This window comes from Aphelocoma coerulescens, chromosome 5 (genome assembly GCF_041296385.1).
Source record: "Aphelocoma coerulescens isolate FSJ_1873_10779 chromosome 5, UR_Acoe_1.0, whole genome shotgun sequence".
Taxonomy (NCBI): domain Eukaryota; kingdom Metazoa; phylum Chordata; class Aves; order Passeriformes; family Corvidae; genus Aphelocoma; species Aphelocoma coerulescens.
The window spans coordinates 31615771-31632412 of NC_091019.1; the positions used below are offsets into that span (position 1 = coordinate 31615771).

Here is a 16642-nt window from a genome sequence, read left to right on the forward strand (position 1 = left end):
TAAATGTAGACAATTGTATCTTTCTGAGTTGTCTTTATTTCTGGGCTGTTGTTTTCTTCCTTCCTTTCTTTCTTTTTTTTTTTTTTCCTTTCTCTTTTTTTGGAAAATTTTATACCAGCTGAACAGTTATTTATAGCTCATGTAGGAGGTAGTGATGGTGGTAGAGGGAATGGGAGACCTTTAACAACTGCATATTCCAGCTTTGGTCCAAGTTTCCACTTGTGGTATTTTTGTATAGTGGTGATACTAGTGGTAATAAGATGATTATATAGAAATCTGAAAACCGAAGAGGCCTTGAAATTCAGTATGAATGCTGCTCCTTCTATACTGTAGTCACTGAAAGATGTTTGTTGCTTCATGGCTGAAATGTGATGTGGAATGTTCTCATGCCAAGGAAATGGCCTTTTTTTGCTCCTGCTGAAATTCATAGTAAGCCTATTACCACATTCAGTGGGAGAATGATTAGACTCTCACTGAAATTGCCTTCTGCAGTTGCTGTGACCTCTGAAGATATTCTGAAATTATATGGCCACCAGAGGATCAATGGCAACCCCTTTGGTTTTCTCCAGGGGCGTCCTTATGAATGCTGTGCTGTCTGAGACATGGACCTTTTAGTGTATATGTGATTGCTTCTAATAACTGAAGGGGGAAGTCCATGGGGTCTGTGGTGCCATCTTGGAAGATCATTGCCCTTCGCCTTGAGTGTTATATTTCAATATAACTAATTTCAGCATTTCCTGATATGGCACAGTGAGATGGATCCATATTGTATTGCTACTCAAACATTGCTATGGTGATTATGTCAGAATGCAACACAAATACATTAATTCCCTTGATTCCTTAGTGTGATAGAACAAGTAGATCAGCCTGTAGCCTAAACTGTGCAAAATCAGTTCCATTAAATGCTATCCTTGTACAAATTCTGACCCACTTGGGTCATTCATAGGGTCTGCAATGCTGTGACTGATGTGTGATGAAAGTGATTAAGGTATAACCACACACTAATCTCTAAACTAAAACAACGAAACCTCTTTGGTGTTTGCCATCTTTCTCTTTTATAATAATGGAGAACATTTTCATTACACTGAAAGAGAGGTCATGGAAATTATATTGTTTATTCTGTTCACAAAGTCAGTAAAATCACATTTCTACAATATGGTTTACTGCCAATTATTTTGTTATATCCATTTTCTTTTTTGTGAACAGGATTTAATTCTTTTTGTCTCAAGCAATGCAGTGTACTTGTTATATGGCTGATTCCTGTAGCTGGAGGAGGGAACCAACAGTTGGTTGCTTAATACCATGCTACTGTTTGTGAATAACAAAATAGCTGTTCCCTAAAATCTCACACTTCAATTTTGCTGGGGCACAAAAGACATCTTTTTGTCTACCTTCCCCGAAGAGGGAATTTGAAGGTCATACTATTAATCACATAAAAAGTTTGACTGGGAGAGAAAACAAACCTCAATTTCACAGGTTTCAGTATTTGACTTCTCTTTTTATGGTTGTTGTTGCCTTTATTGATATTCTATGTGGAGAATTTCCTGTTCCATCTTGAAAGTTGGATTGACTCACACAAATTTGAACTTTTCAGTGTTCCCCAAGATGGGTTACTCCTCCAGTTGTCTTAGTTGTTGAACTGTATATATTAGTTTTGGGGGTTTTTTTTGTTGTTTTTTTTTTTTAAGTACACACCATGAAATTTGTATTAAAGTACTGGTTTAGGTTACTTTCACTTAGTCTTCAAAATGTATTTAATTTTGTCTGCAGAGAAGGTTCTTTAGGATCAGGTGAAGAACGGGGATAAAAAGTAGTCCTGAGGTTGGTGAGATATCTAGTGATTTACATTTCTACAGCAGAAAATTTGTGACTGTTGATGCCATTGTGCTTAGAACTAACAGTGTCTCATTACTTATATGGTCTAAAAATATTTAAAAATTGATCTAAGTAATCACGGGGAAATATTTTACTGTCTTTTGAAGAGAGGAAAACATGATTAACCCTTTCGCTGCTGTAGCTATGGGCACCTGTGGTGTTTGTAGATTTTTTCCTTTGAAAGAGAAACTGGTCCTTTGTTATTTTTCTTACTGCAGTTCTACCTATGCTATGTTGTTGGGGTGCGCGGGCAAACACCAGCACACACCTATGAGCTTGATAGTCTGACTTGTTTAATGATAATGAAAATGATGAAAAAAATGATGATGATGATGCCTGTTGCTTAACCCATGTGCTGATATATTCATCATACATGTCAGCTCATTTGGGAAGAGAAGGCAGGAGGGACGAAGCAGCGCCAGCACGCACTACGGAGGACTTGTTCGGTTCCACGTCAGAAAGCGACACCTCGACCTTTCATGGCTTTGACGAGGACGATGCAGAAGAGCCTCTCTCGAGCCGAGGAGGTGGCTGTGGTGGCAGCTCTCCCTCTGCAGACAAAAAGGGTGGCTGCTAAAATAACTAAAAAGACACAGAGACTCTGAGCGATTTGCTGTCCTTTTCACTACTAAGATTATTACCTTTTTCTTTTTTTTTAAATTTTAGGTCCCCTTGGGTTTTTGGTTGGTTGGGTTTTTTTTCCCTTTTTTTTGTTATATTTGTTATGTTTTCCCTGTGGGGCATACACTGAAAGCACAAGCATTTAAAGCTCTTGACAACTACTTTGAAGAGACAGAAGGTTTTTGATTTTCCTGTTTTGTTTAGGTTTTTTTTTCATTTTAATTTGGTTTTATCCCACCTCCCCTCCTTCTCTTTCTCTTTGGAAACATAAAAAATGGATTTAATATTTTTTTTTAATAGTGAGCAGAGTTGATTTTCTTGTCTTTTAATATATATATCAGCAAACCACAAAAAATACAGATGGGTTGGAGAACAGAAAGTAAACCCAAATAGTTTTTTTTAATTATTATTATTTATATATTCTATATATTATTAGAAAAACTACTTTTTAAATAAAAAAATAGAAAAAAAACCCAAGAAAAAAGCAATGGATGTCTACTTGATAATAGAACTGTTTCTAGAGAACCACTGTGGGCAGACTCTATCAGGGGACAAGGAAACCCTTGATGTGATGGCTTCTGCATTTTGAGATTTTGCACTTACTGTAGCATGTGAAGTCTGGCTCTTCTCATACATCTGCTACGCTACAGCCTGAAAATACAAGCAGCACCATCGAAGACCATGGCCTTGGGGAACACATTTCCATCTCCTTTGGACACCTTTACACTCAATAGATCTCCCTGCAGCCCTTCGTGTCTTCCCCGCACCATTCTACCTTTTTTTTCCTTTTCCTTCACCTTTCACTTGATGGACAGCAATTTCCAAGCATAGGGATGGAATATGAATGGCAAGTCATAGACATCACAGACAAAACAAATGGAGAAGCAGAATCATGGAAGAAATGACACAGAAAAATACCTCACCTATACTTTTCTTTCCATTTTTAAATTTCAATTCACAGCATTTTTTCCTGTGTTGCCCTGTTTTTTCTCTCTGTAGTGTCTCAGGAGACACTTTATTTGCTTTTTAATCGCTTCTTTTGAAATAAACCAAAGCAATACTAATTAAAGTTCCAAGGGCAATGGAGAAGAGAGTGACTCCCTTCCTAGCAACTTTCCCAGAAAGGAGGAAACATGCAACAGGATTTGAAAGGTATGTCCAAGCTGAAATGTCTTTCACTCAATTGTGAAATTTCTGTGCCCTGGATTTTCAGCAGCGCCCTGACTGAGCTTTGTTGTAGCAGCAAGTCCCATGGATTAAATTGTATTATAAGTATGTGCCACATTCACACCCCTGGTGAAGCTAATGGAAGTTTTGTGGGAGCAGGATCCAGACTTGTGTACAGTCAGAAGTGATGCAAAAGGAGTCAGTGTGTAGTTATGTTTTGCTGTCCTAATGCAGGCAAAAATCTCCCTGGAGCAGGGGCAAGGTTAAGTTCTAAAGACCTATTTTTACTGATGTACATAATGCAAACAGGGTGAAATCATGACCTGATTTAGAGCAAAGGCAAAGGAGATATTTCTCTGGACAGTGCCTAATCCTTAAACTGTAGGTGTGTGATATTGATACTTGTAAAAGTCTCAGCCTTGCAATAAAGAATTTGGATATATGTAATGAATGAAGCCAGACCAAATGGACTCCATTTTTCCTGTTTCTTTACTAGGGTAGCCTGTCTCTGAGAGCAATTTCAACTCCCTCCCCCAGCCTCCAACCATGTAGAAAAAAAAGAAACAATTCAGTCTCTTGATTTTTTTATTTTTCTCTTTAGACCTGGAATGAGCAGTGGACAAATTCTGCTTTTAGGTGTACAGGCATTCATCCAGAATATAAGACAATGGATGTCTAGATTATATTAATAATCTGCCTTCAGGATGCTGTTAGAAAACATTACAAATACCTCAGTATGTGTATACCAAAGGACAGTGCATGCCAGAGCCATTCATGCTTGCCAGGAGAGAGCCTTGTTTAAGCTTTCCCCATTTTGATAATCATTTTCTGTTGCTATTGTGTTTCTCCTGATTTATTATAATCAATCAAGTGTCAAATCAATTATATTGTGACATAATGCTGTCAATGAGAAGTGTACTTTAACTGATAAAAACATTCATTTCTTCCACAACCAGTCCTTTTTTTCCTCTGAAATAGTGCAAGATAAATATATAATGTCTTGCTACTCTTCTGTATTTACTAAAGCTCAGTCCTTGCAGCACCTGAATTAGGTAGCTGAAACCTACCCAAGTACATCTTTCTGAAGAACTCCAATCACTGCATAAACTGCAGAAGAGGCATACTCTACATGGAGTTTTTCCAAGTGGAGTCCTTAACATTGTCTTTTGTCAACCATGCCTAATGCATTCTGGGCTCTTTTGGAATACAAACAATAATCAGATGCCCGTAATTCATTAAGTCTTGACTTAGTTTCACAAATACAGTTACTATAACAATGCATACAGTCTTAATCCTTTTGCAACCAAACCACCCATCTTTGTGACAACTGAGTAGCACAGTACCCTCAGAAAGAAATCACAACAGCTCACAAAGTGCATACAAATTGCCAGCTGACATTTATTACAGATAGCATAGAAAATATCCTCACAGTTATTTATGTCATTAATGTGTATATGAATGCTCACTCGTTCAATATAGTCCTGAGAGAGCAAGTAAGGTAAAATTAATTCAGTTATGGAGTGAGAGTAGTTCTTAGATTCCTCAAGATGCCTTATTAGATTGAGATAACCAACATGAGTTTAGTCCAGCAGGCTGAGCAGTGTGGTACTGACCTTAGGAAGGCATTGATCATAGCGAGGAAATTAAGATGTAGAGTTGGAAGATAAAAGACTACTTGTTTAAGTCTAGATTGTAAAGTAGTGTTAATGGTGAATATTGCATGGAGTGTTGACATGGAAATGAAATATTCTCAGGACACGTAGTGCTGGAGTGAAGGCTGGGAACAGGGAAAGAAGGTTGGTACTTCCTAAGCTGAAGGAAGATGAAAGCAAAGCGAAGGGGCTGCTACACAAGACCCTCTCATGAGGGGAAGATGACAGTGAGGCAGCAAATATATAGGAGAAGGTTTCATAAACGCAATTTAAAAAAAAAAAAGGACTCTGACACTAGCATAACCAGTTCAGAAATGAGGGAACTGCACAGTATCAAATATATCTTAAAGGGCATGTCGGTCCCAAACCAAACTAGGGAGGCATAAAAAAAATTTGCAATTTGAATTCTGTATTGTAACTAAAAAATTATCTTTGAAATCAGAAAGAAATGTGATGCTCTTTATTCCCCAGTGATTTCAGCAGTTCAATGAAGCTTTCTGTTCTTCATAAATTCTTCAAAGGTGTAGCCCTTCAACTAATCAGAACCCTGGCTATTCCCGTTCTCCTCCAAAGATGTCCTTATTACAGGAAGGTTGGCACAAGCCTGTCCAAAGATTCTCCTGAAACACATGCTCCCACACAAACCATGTACCAAAATAAGACAACCCCAATGGGAAATGTGAATAAAAGGGTGGTTCATTTCAGGCCCTAAATGCAGACTTTTCTGTGTTTAATCATATATGCTGTCTTCTCAGGCACCTTTCCAGTGCTCCATACTAAAGGATATTAGAAAACACACATAGTTTCCTGAGTTGTCCTCTGCTAACTCTGATTCACAGATGGGAGCAGGAGAATAAAGGAAGTGGCATGCTGCTTGAGCAGCTGATAAGGGAGAAGAAAGGCTACATGGAGTGTGCACTGATCCTTAGCCTATTCCCTTTTGAGGCATTTAATTAGTTGAAATTTTAGCAGGGACAGACTTCAGCTCTTTCATGAAAACAGTATAAATTTTCAATCATGATAATATACATTGAGAAAATTTTAAGAAAATACAGGATTCTGGCATAGAAATTAAAAAATAAAAGGAGAACCAGGCATGTGATGGAACAGGAATGGAACTGAAATCTGACTTGCTTCACTTTGCATCTCTTCCTTTCACCCAGGCACCCTCCAGTTTTGTGGGCTGGATATTTATTTCTTGAATATGTAATGGTGCTTGGAATAACATCGTATATATGTGGTAAGGTCATAAATGATGAGCCTAGGCTGCTGAAACAAGGGCCAGAGAGAACTTTACCACTGGCTTCAGAAGGATTACCACTGGGCTTTCTTAGCTACTGCTTTTATTGAATGAAACCTCCCAGTTAATACTCTTGCTGGTATGGTGTAGACAAGCTCTGAGAAGGCCATTTGTTTCAGCAGAATGTGTTATTAGAATCCCCTCCCCACATTGTTTTGCCTTTGAGCTTTTACATTAGTTATTCATTTTGAGCTCCAGTTTGCCATTTTACAGACCTCAGCTAAGGCTCTTGATTGAAGACAGAGACTCAGTTTGCTGCCTGCTGATGCATGGAGCAAACAAGAACTGCACTCAGAGAGTCCAGACTGTGCTGGGGTACCACTGTGTTCTCTCCTGCCCATTCTGCCTTTCTTTGGTTAATTCTTGCAAAGATATTTTGAGATGGGCCCTAAAATAATAGTTCAAATACTATAAAACTATGGAGTTTTCAAAGCCTGGCTCTTCATGCAATTTGCTTCTTCCCCATGGAAAGCAGTTTTACTGAATCAATTCCTCAAGCAAACATTTTATTGACCCCACTGGGAGTCATCTCATTATAAAAACTGCAAAATCTGCCCAGTGTGTTTTGTGATGCAACATATATAGATGTTTCCAGTAAACACCCATTTCATAGTCTCCTTTTTGTTTTTTTTTTAATTTATATGAAATTTGTAGCTGTAAGTGAAGTATGAGGCACGTACATGAGTTCAGTGCTGGCATGGGGCTGTTTTGATAAACCTCACAGTGCAGGAATTCAGCCAGGATGAATTTTTGCTGACTAAGCCATTACAATAAACCCTTCCAATCTTTGTTCTCTTTGCCAGACATCTACCAGTGTCAAAAAAATCCAGCCTGTATAAATACCATAGAATACTGAAATTGAATCAGAATTATTTCCATGTCCCTGTCTTTATTTCCATGAATGCTAAGTTGCCAATTTCAGAGAAGACAAGTTGTAATAACATTTAGAAAAAAACTCCAGCTCCTGGGATTTCCAGGTCTGATTGCTCTGTTAAGCAGATGCTGTCAGTTCATATTGTTGCCTTATTCTTTTAGTCTCTGGCAGCTCCTAAGATTTTGGACCTTCATGTAGTTCAGAACTGATATGAGAGATGTGGGAAGACATGGGAAGAGGCACTTGCATTTTGTGGAAATAAAGAGATTATTTTATTTGCTATCTAATCCTGCTCAGGATCTTAGCAGTATGTAACTTAGTCAATTCACAGAATAAATGCAATGCAAAATGCAACCTTTCATTCTTTCCAGAAGTTATCGCATTGCTGCCACCCCATGTGTATCATTTAGACTTCTGAAAATGTCTTTTGTGCCATGCTGTGTACACTTGTGGCTCCCTACAAATAATTAGTAGTAGAGCAAGGTAATTAGAGCAGGATTTCATAAGCAAAGGTCTTAACCTTGGCTGAAGAGACAGCTATCTAAGCTGAATGATGAAGGTTATTTAATCATGTTCCCAATAAGAAAGATTGACAGTGTTCAGTCCCTTTCTTTTGGATATGATTTTTTTTATCGATTTGTGTGCTTTGTGTTCATTTATGGCTTCCACAGTCAGTTGAAGCTGAGTCTGTTGAGCTATATTTTCAAGGAACTAGAATGCAAGCAGTGTTGGAAATTTGGTTTGTGCTGTTTCTGGTTTTTTTCTGAACACTTGCTTTTGTTGTCTGAGTTTGTTTAGTTTTACTTTGTATTGCCTTTCCCTCTGCAGTCAGCCCTGCCCTCATGGATTCCAGCAGCCTTCAAGCAAGACATTTCAGAAGAAGACCGAGAGAAGCCAGGATGCTTTGATACTTCCTTCCTTGCCCTGACTCTTCCGTACCCATGTTCCATCTGGCACAGGAGCCTGGACTGTGGGAAGCTGGCTGTTGAGAGAAGTTCTGGGGATGCCCTAAGCTGGTGCAATACAAAGAAGTTTTTTGAAGTCTTGATTTCACTTCCTTTTAAGTGTGTGTATAAACCCAGGTCAGACTGGAATTGATCTACAGTAGAACTGACTGAAAAACAAACAAACTGAAAAAGACAACTATTTTATTTATTTCAATATTTAAGAAAGAAGTGCTGAAGTTGCACAGTATTTTTGTTTGAAATACATTTTACTTCAAATTTTAAATGCAATTTTGTGAAGACATGAAATTTTAAAAAGCACTTACTGTAAAATAAAGACTGAATATTTACTTTAAGGAAAAACTTTTTTTAAATAATGAAAATAAAGGTCAACTCTGCTCTCTCTCTTACTTTAAAGAAGCCATTCATACATGTGCTGGGTATCTTTGTTTTTTGAAAATTGGATGTGGTAAGTGAAGATTGTTCTGGTTTATTTTCTCCTTAATATTATCCTGTTAGATGCTTAAAACTTACTTTACTGTACTGTGTTAGGCACAAATCTGAACAAAAACTGTTGGAGTAGTGAAGACCAGGCTCAGTGGTTGAATTTTTTTGTTCATCAAAATCATTCAGATTTTGTGTCCATTTCAAAGGACTGTCTTGTCCCAGTAGGATTGATGTGTCTCTTCTGCATGTAAAAGAGGTTTGCTCTTGAGCAGCTCTGTGAAATACTTCTGCTGAAAGAGGTGTTTAAAAATTGAAAACAACTCCATTCATTTTTGTGTATTTTTTTGCTTTGGTAATTCCACAGTTGACTGTGAGTTGGTTGTAAGGGAAGTATCTAAATGTTAAGTGCTCTTGGCATGGATCTTCCTGTCAAGGATGATCTCATGTGTAGAAAACTTGTGTACTTCAGCCCTTTCTGAAGTGGCAGTGGACTTTGAAAAGCATACAGGTGCAACCACATGTCTGCAATAAGCAACAGGGGTTACTATGCAGGAGAAAAATACAAGTTCCCACAGCTGCAATCCTAAGTTGTCCTGTGAGGCAGTGGGGAGGGAGGCAGTGGGGAGGGATGGTCACATCCCAAATTCTAAGTTGTTAGGCATTTTCTCAGTGTTCTCCTTCGTACAAGTACTGGAGGATTTTGTTGGCTGCCAGATCTGCTCACAGTGGTTAGCACAGGTCTGTTCAGTGTCAGGTGTGATGCAGTCTAGTAGGGATGCAGGATAGCCTTGTGTCCTAGGAGAAGAGTGTTGGACTTCACTCTGCACCCTGTTACAGAGGAGAAGCAAACTGAGGGCAAACCATACCAACAATTATTGGGACTGACCCTCAGGGTATAGGCAGAAAAAAAGTGGTTTTGTTAATGTGGCTTATGGTGGCTTTCAGAATGAAAAATATGTCTACAAAAATGCATGCTGACTAGGTGAAGCTGACGAAAAACCTGGTACTGTGTTGTTTCCTGCACACTTAGAACTCAAACTCATCTCATTGACAAGTTTCCACGTGTCAGTAGCAGCAGATTTTTCACTCTTCTCTTTCCCTTCTCCCAGATTAAATCTTCCCAGATTAAAACATAAAGTCAAAAATAACCATGTGAAGTAGTCCTGCTCCAACTAAATTAAATGAGAATTTGTGTCCTAATTGGGCTCTTTAGCAGGGTGGGTTTGCTTTGCTCATGTTGTTGGTTTCTAAACTTGCAGTGGGGAACTGCCTCTAGAGAAAAAAAAAAAGAAATAAATTTTCACTTCATCAAAATATAAGACGCACAACTGTAATGAAGATTTGAAAATTGTAGGGTCTGTGTTCAGTTTGTGTAATATTCCTTCCAAATAAAAGTTCTGCTTCCAGCGTCCTTACTGTATATTCCTCTGTAAATATTATTTTCCCAAAGCAATTCCACAAAGTCTTTTTTAGTACAAATAATCTTCTTTTAAAAAGACATTGTTGAGTAACATACATGTACATTTACTTTTCTAAGCTCTCCATTGTTTATAATACTCTCTTTGAAGCTTAAAATAAAACTTCCTCCTCTATTGATTTTGTTTCCCTTTTCCATTTTGTAAATTGTGACTTTTGTCCCTGGATTTTGTTTGGTATTTCCTAACAAACCATGACATTAACCAAGAATTATCTTAATTTTTCTCTTTTACTTTCTCTTCTCCATTCATTGGACTGCAGAAAATGGTCCTGTTGCTTGCTATAGTGAAGGTAGGCAGGAAATAAAAAAGTGCTTCTGTATAGGACTTGTTATAAGAGTGTTTTCTATCATTTGGTGATAATAGAGGATCTTCCTAAATGTGTTTGTATTTTAATAGCCTTCTTCATGAAATTAATAGAGTTGCATTAAGGTAATTTGGAGTCAAAGCTGGAGTCTAAGTTATATGATAGGTGTTTGCATAGATTTTAGTGACATTGCCTTAAGGAGTTCTGCCCCTACCTATGCTGTTTCCAATCCAGTCACTGGACTAACAGGAAACTGTAGTTCCCTTTGCATTTCACAGTGCTGGCATTAACCTTCCCTTTCCATGTATTAGATAAATGATATGGCTGTATAGGATGAAAAGAGAAAGAGGAAATACTGTTTCAGATTGGATGCTATCTTTTTAGGAAATTCTGTGTGTGACCTCTTCCCTAATATGGCTTGCTGTTAACTTTTTATAAAGCTCTGTCACACAAATGGGCTCCTACCTGCCTGATTCTTAACATTTGGGTGTGACAGACTGTGTGTCTTCATGGCAGATAATTAACTATTCTTGGTCTTCTTTTATAGCCTTTCCATGTAAATTTTTATTTTTCACAGGTGTAATTTCAATTTCCATTAGTGTTTTGTTTTTTCACTCTTTTTTTCGAGTCAACACAACTTGGAAACTTCACTGCTTGCCTTCAGACCTAATCTTTACCCATGCAAGGCTTTTGGCCAATTCATTGTAGGAAGGAAGAATCAAAAAGGCAGTTTCAGCTACCTTTCCTGTCTTCAGTTACTGTGACTCTTTGCAACCTGTTTGGGATCTGATAGAGCAACTCATGGACTCCTTAGTGGATTGTCCTCAGCTGTTCTGTGGCTAAAAAGGTGTTTCCTTCCTTTTCACTTGTGCACTGGGGACCAGAGGCAGCTGAAAAGGTGGGGCAGGTGCCAACTATCTCTGAGCCGTGCTGAGAAGGCAGCTGTGAGAGTCTCTTTAGAGTGCACACTGAGTGATAGCATTGCTGCTTTTACTAAAAACTTCCATTTTCCTTTTGTGGTTTGATGTCAGATATTCTTACAACGATCTGAGCTGCAGGCTTAGAGAACTACTTTTTTTATAAGGGTTTCGTGGGGGCAGGTAATATTTTCCTACCTGAAAGCAGAGAAAGGAGGGGAGGGTATGTGATGGCTCCTGGTCAGTGCTGTTGTTTCTGTTCTTCTCTAAGCCCCTCTTGAGCTTTCTGCTGTGCTGGAGAGGACAGAGAGACCTATGCAGATGTTGGACTGACATTTTCATTGTCCTCAGTGTGAGGGATGCAGAGTGCAAAATGAGACATTCCTGCTAAGGTAGCCAGAGTGAACGTGTGTGTTGAAACTGGCCTTTATGGATGTCTGTCAACACCTTATTTGGATGAATGGGATCCTTCCCACCACAGCAGAGCTGTTGTTACAGGTTGCCATACTCCAAGGAATGTCTCTACACAAGTCTTATTACTTTGAACATTTTTGTGTCTTTTTTTTAATTTTCTTTTTTGTTTTCCAAAATTTTTTTAAGCCACAGGCCTGGAATTAGAAATGTTAAGAAAAAATTTTAGTTTTGCAGAAATTATCTGAACGGATAAGCCCCTGAACAGATTTGTGCTGACATAAATAGATCTTATTTTCCTGTTTGGAGAATGGCTCTTGCCAGTGAGAGTGAGAGATATCAGCAGGAGGGACTAAAAATGTCTTTCAGCAGTGCAGCAGTTAATGGGTGTCCCCAAAGCTGTGCTTCCCCGGGCTGAGACCGAGATGAAGGCTGGCAAGGCTGAGGGCTGGAATCCTGATTTCTCTGGGTGGAGTGAAAAGAGCGTCAGCTAATTTGCTTTGGCCTGAACTAGAATATTGCACTGGTTTAAGATTTATTCCAAATTTTTGCCTGCAATCAGAAAAGAAATCTGATTAAATTTCCATCTTGGATCTGTGAGCCCTACTTGTATTTAATTCCTTCAGCCTATACATGATAAAAAAGCCCCATAACATTTTCTCTCTAAACCAAAGCTTTTAATTCTCATTAGCAATGATGTAGATTTCTCTGTACCCCATCCCATCCCTGGTGTTGAAGATGGATGAGTAAGACTTCAGCTGCATAAGGGCATACATAGCAGAGCACATAAGCAATGACTACTACCCTCAGCTTTGGCTGGGTGTGTCCAAATTGTGGCTTGATGTTTTTAAGATCTCCATTATCCCTTGGAAATTATTGTATAGAGATTGTATTTTGTTTGCTGCACTAAAGCTGGACATGCCACAGTTAAGCCCTAACTTTGATTTTAATGACATAATATGAGAGCCATTCCTCTGTGGCATCTCACCAGTATATTTTTGAAGACCTAACTACATTTTATGCTGTTTCAACAAATGCTCTTGCAGTGTGTGTTAGAAACTTCTACTGTCTCATCTGTTACTTCATGATGTTTTGTCTTTGCAGCCTTTAATTCTTCATGGTTCCGTGGTGGGTGAACCATGGTGGGAGAAGGATGGCATTTACCTTCATGAAAGCAGAGATTTCTGGAGCATGGTGTTGTGGCTAATATTGCTATCCATAATTAGAAACAGGTTAGCTTAATGTTGCCTAAGACAGCTGTGGTAACTTTGAATGACCTACAGGCCAACAATGGCACTGCTAAGGAAAAGGCAACATGCTTTGAACACTGAAGCTGGGCAGTGGGCTGAAGCTCTTGGAACTTCTGCTGCCTGCCTGAGAGAGCTTGCAGAGGGGTACTTCTTTTTTTGGCAACTCAGCTGATGGATGGTACCTCTTGAGTGGGAACAGACACAGCCTCCCTTCAATGTCTTAACACTGGTTTGGGTTTTTTCGGAGTGGGGTTTAATTTCTCAGTGCTGCTCATCTTCCATAACCAATTCTCAGTAAAATCTAGTTTATATCTAGGTTTGCATAGGTGTTAAGAGTAATTTTTTACTTGGACTGAAGCCTTTTCTCATTACATTTCTTCAGTCTTTGCTGTTAAGTGCCCTCATATCAGTGACTTCATTGTGGACTGCAGGAAGTGAAAAGACCAAATCTTTTCAATACAGCCTCCTTTTTTGAAACAGAATAGAGATTTTCAATAATGCTGGAGATAGTTTTGTCAAGCACTGCTGCAGACTTAGCTTGCTATTTTGTATTTCTTTCACTAGCCAACAGCCATTAAATTCTTCACATGACGATTTCAGGAATCAGTATTGAGGCCAACTCTCCAAGGTGAGAGGAAGTCATTGGATGTGAAATAGTGGAAAGCTGTCCTGTCAGTAAAGGGGTACTTTTATTTTAGTGTCAACCAGTGTGACAAAGCTGTCAAGTTCGTGTAGCACTTTGTGCAATGGAGTTTGCATGGAATGGTTTTAAGTCTATGTTTGAGAAATTGATTTTCCCCTGTTGGTACAAATCATAGTTGCCTCACATCAGTGCTCTGCTGGGAGTGGCTTAAATATGTTAAACAACACTAAAGTCTTCCCAGCCCTTTCCCCAGGCTCAACAACTTGTTTTACAGTACAGTGAATTCTGGGTCAGAAGTCTCATCCATTGCTGGAATATCTGGCCTTTGGCTTCTTAAAGAGCAGGTTCCAGGACTTCTCAGATCTTTCTATATTGGCTGTGTCTCTGAATGTGTCCATCAGCCTAGGGGCTTAGGATAGTTTTTAACTGTCCACAAACTCTCTCTAGGTTGAATTTGCTGTTGTACTGTTCAAGCATGCAGATGGCCCAGAGTTGTACATTCCTTCATCTAGAGAAAAGGACTTTCTCTGGGTTAGGGAGCTTCATTTCCCTTGCAGCCTCTTCATTAACTAGCTCTCCAAGACCCTTTCCTCACTTCCATTAAGGGTGAGATTTTACAAGTACTTAGTGAGCTGAAAGAATGGAGATGAATTTCCTAAGGACATCCACGGCCATTATATTCCTCTGTGACTGTTTACATATTTACAGGTCTGGAATCATGTGAAGAAGAATTAGTCCCCATTAGGTTCAGTGCAGCTGTCACTGAGAACTTCCAGACATCTTGTGGGTGGTGGGATCCCACCTAACGGAGAACATTGTAGGTGATGAACACTCTCAACAGCTGTTAAAAGTGAGAGGACTTGGACTACCCAGAGCCTGGTCAGACCAACCTGTAGGAGAGGATTTCCCAACTTCCTGGCCACTAACAGAACCACTGAGCAACAGTCCTGCTGGCCAATGGAGCAGCCAGCTAAGAGCAGGGTCGGAAGAGTCACAGATTGTTGTAGTACTGTGGAAGGTCATTTTCTGGAATTAAATACAATAATATTCTACTTTTGTATAGGCTTTGTTGAACGGTTCCTTTGGTGCTGAAAAATAGCAAGACTAGTGAACTGTTTAATGAGGGACATTATTGTCCACTGCCGTGGAACTAGCTAATTTCTTGTTTAATCTGATGTGATATTTAGCTGCTATAAGGTTTTGGTTGTGTAGGTTAAAGGAGCACTGCTCACTTGTTACTGGTTAAGGAATGGCTAGGACTTTGACTTGACTAATCTGGGGTGGAAGGTCTGGTGAGGTCTAAGAAAAGAGATCATGGATTTTAATCAGGTGGTTTTCCACTGGAAAAAAAAAAAAAAAGAAAATCCTACTGTTTTAATCTCTGGCAGCATTTTGTTGGACATTTACAAAAAAAGGCCATTGAAATAACTGAACTGAAAAATACCATGGTGAGGACAAAAGATTTTGGTTTGATTTGAAATGAAACACAATCTCTCTTTCTCAATGAAATGACCCTTTCCTACTGCCAACTGCGCACAGGCTTGAATGAAACATTTCATTTGTGACTATTTTTTCTCTTCCTTAAAAACAATTCCCTTGAGTTCAGTTTTGAAGCAAGGTACTGCTCCAAAATGAAAGTCCAACTTCTTATTTGTGAGACATTGGTACAAAATGTCTCAACCTTTCTGAAAATCAGTTTTTCGCCCTGCTACCTCTTAATCCTTTCTTCCCTCCTACTTACTTTTGACTGAAACTACTTTGTTCAAATTCACTCCTTCACTCAGATGTTTAGATCACCTTGAAACTGCATTTTTTAGAGAGTAAACAAAGACATTTCACTCCCTCCTACCACTCTCACACTGATGCTCTTCAGCATGTGGTTATAGCTTTTACTTCCCTCTAGATATTGATGTTGCTGGGAGTTTGGTGGGGAAGTGAAAACTGGCTCTCTTGTTGAAATCTCTATTGGAACTTAAAAATTCCCAACCAAACAGGGGCTTTGACTGACAGAGAAGGGAAAAAAATCAGCGTTTTCCAGCTTCTGATACTGCCTTACAAACAATGGAGAGTGTGCATGGGGATCACTGCCTGTTTGGCAGCTGAAAGGGTTTCTTTAACTCAACAAGGGACTGAAGTAACTTGGTTGGAATTGGTCTTGTTTGTGTTGAGCGAGGCAGTTCTACTTATGTCTGAATATACAGTCACATTAACAACAGTGTAAATTATGCTTCTGTGAGAAAGACAGACCTCTTGCATTTTCATCATGTTCACATCGATTATCAGTCACTTATCCATCATGTGCTGAATATCTTTACCTAGATGGTAAGCGGTTACCTCATGTAAGAGCAATGAGGTCACTGTCTATGCAATGGCATGGTGTCTTCTGCATTGTTTAGTTACTTTAATATTAAAATGATGATATTTAAATAATTTCTCTGAAGTTTGCCATTTGATTTGAAATTTCTGGAACTGTGCTGTCAGGGAATTACTCTAGAGTAATTCCTTAATCTTTCTAGAAAAAGTTACTCCAGAGATTAGTAACACTCTCTCCTTTTCCCCTTTCCTTTTCCCAAATTAATCAGCTTACCCTGTTTCCAAGTGACAGTTACGTTTGTGAGATGTCTGTTCCATGACTCATGGGTGAAGTCAGCTCTGAAGTTCTCCCTATGGTCCTTGATGCTTGAGGAGGAGCACAGTGGTGCAGTGGGGTTGTCTGGATGCCCTCTGAACTGACTGGGTGAACATGGCCTGTTTTTAGT

At 39.0% G+C, this 16642-nt stretch overlaps 1 protein-coding gene across 8 annotated transcripts in view; it reads left to right on the top strand.

Moving 5' to 3' along the window:
* The window catches only part of DPF3 (double PHD fingers 3), a 157704-nt gene that overhangs the window by 129103 nt on the left and 11959 nt on the right, over positions 1-16642 (top strand). For 3 of the 8 annotated variants that reach the window (XR_011151385.1, XR_011151386.1, XR_011151387.1), the window contains 2 exons: positions 2256-3648; positions 8318-8404. The exons of 4 other annotated variants lie outside the window; for them this stretch is intronic. Coding sequence is in view for 1 of the 4 variants with exons in the window: in XM_069017513.1 (XP_068873614.1) it covers positions 8318-8397 (80 nt within the window). In the remaining 3 variants the exon portion in view is untranslated. Of the gene's footprint in view, positions 1-2255; positions 3649-8317; positions 10477-16642 lie in introns of those variants that run through there. One more of the 8 variants, XM_069017513.1, reaches the window with a different exon arrangement.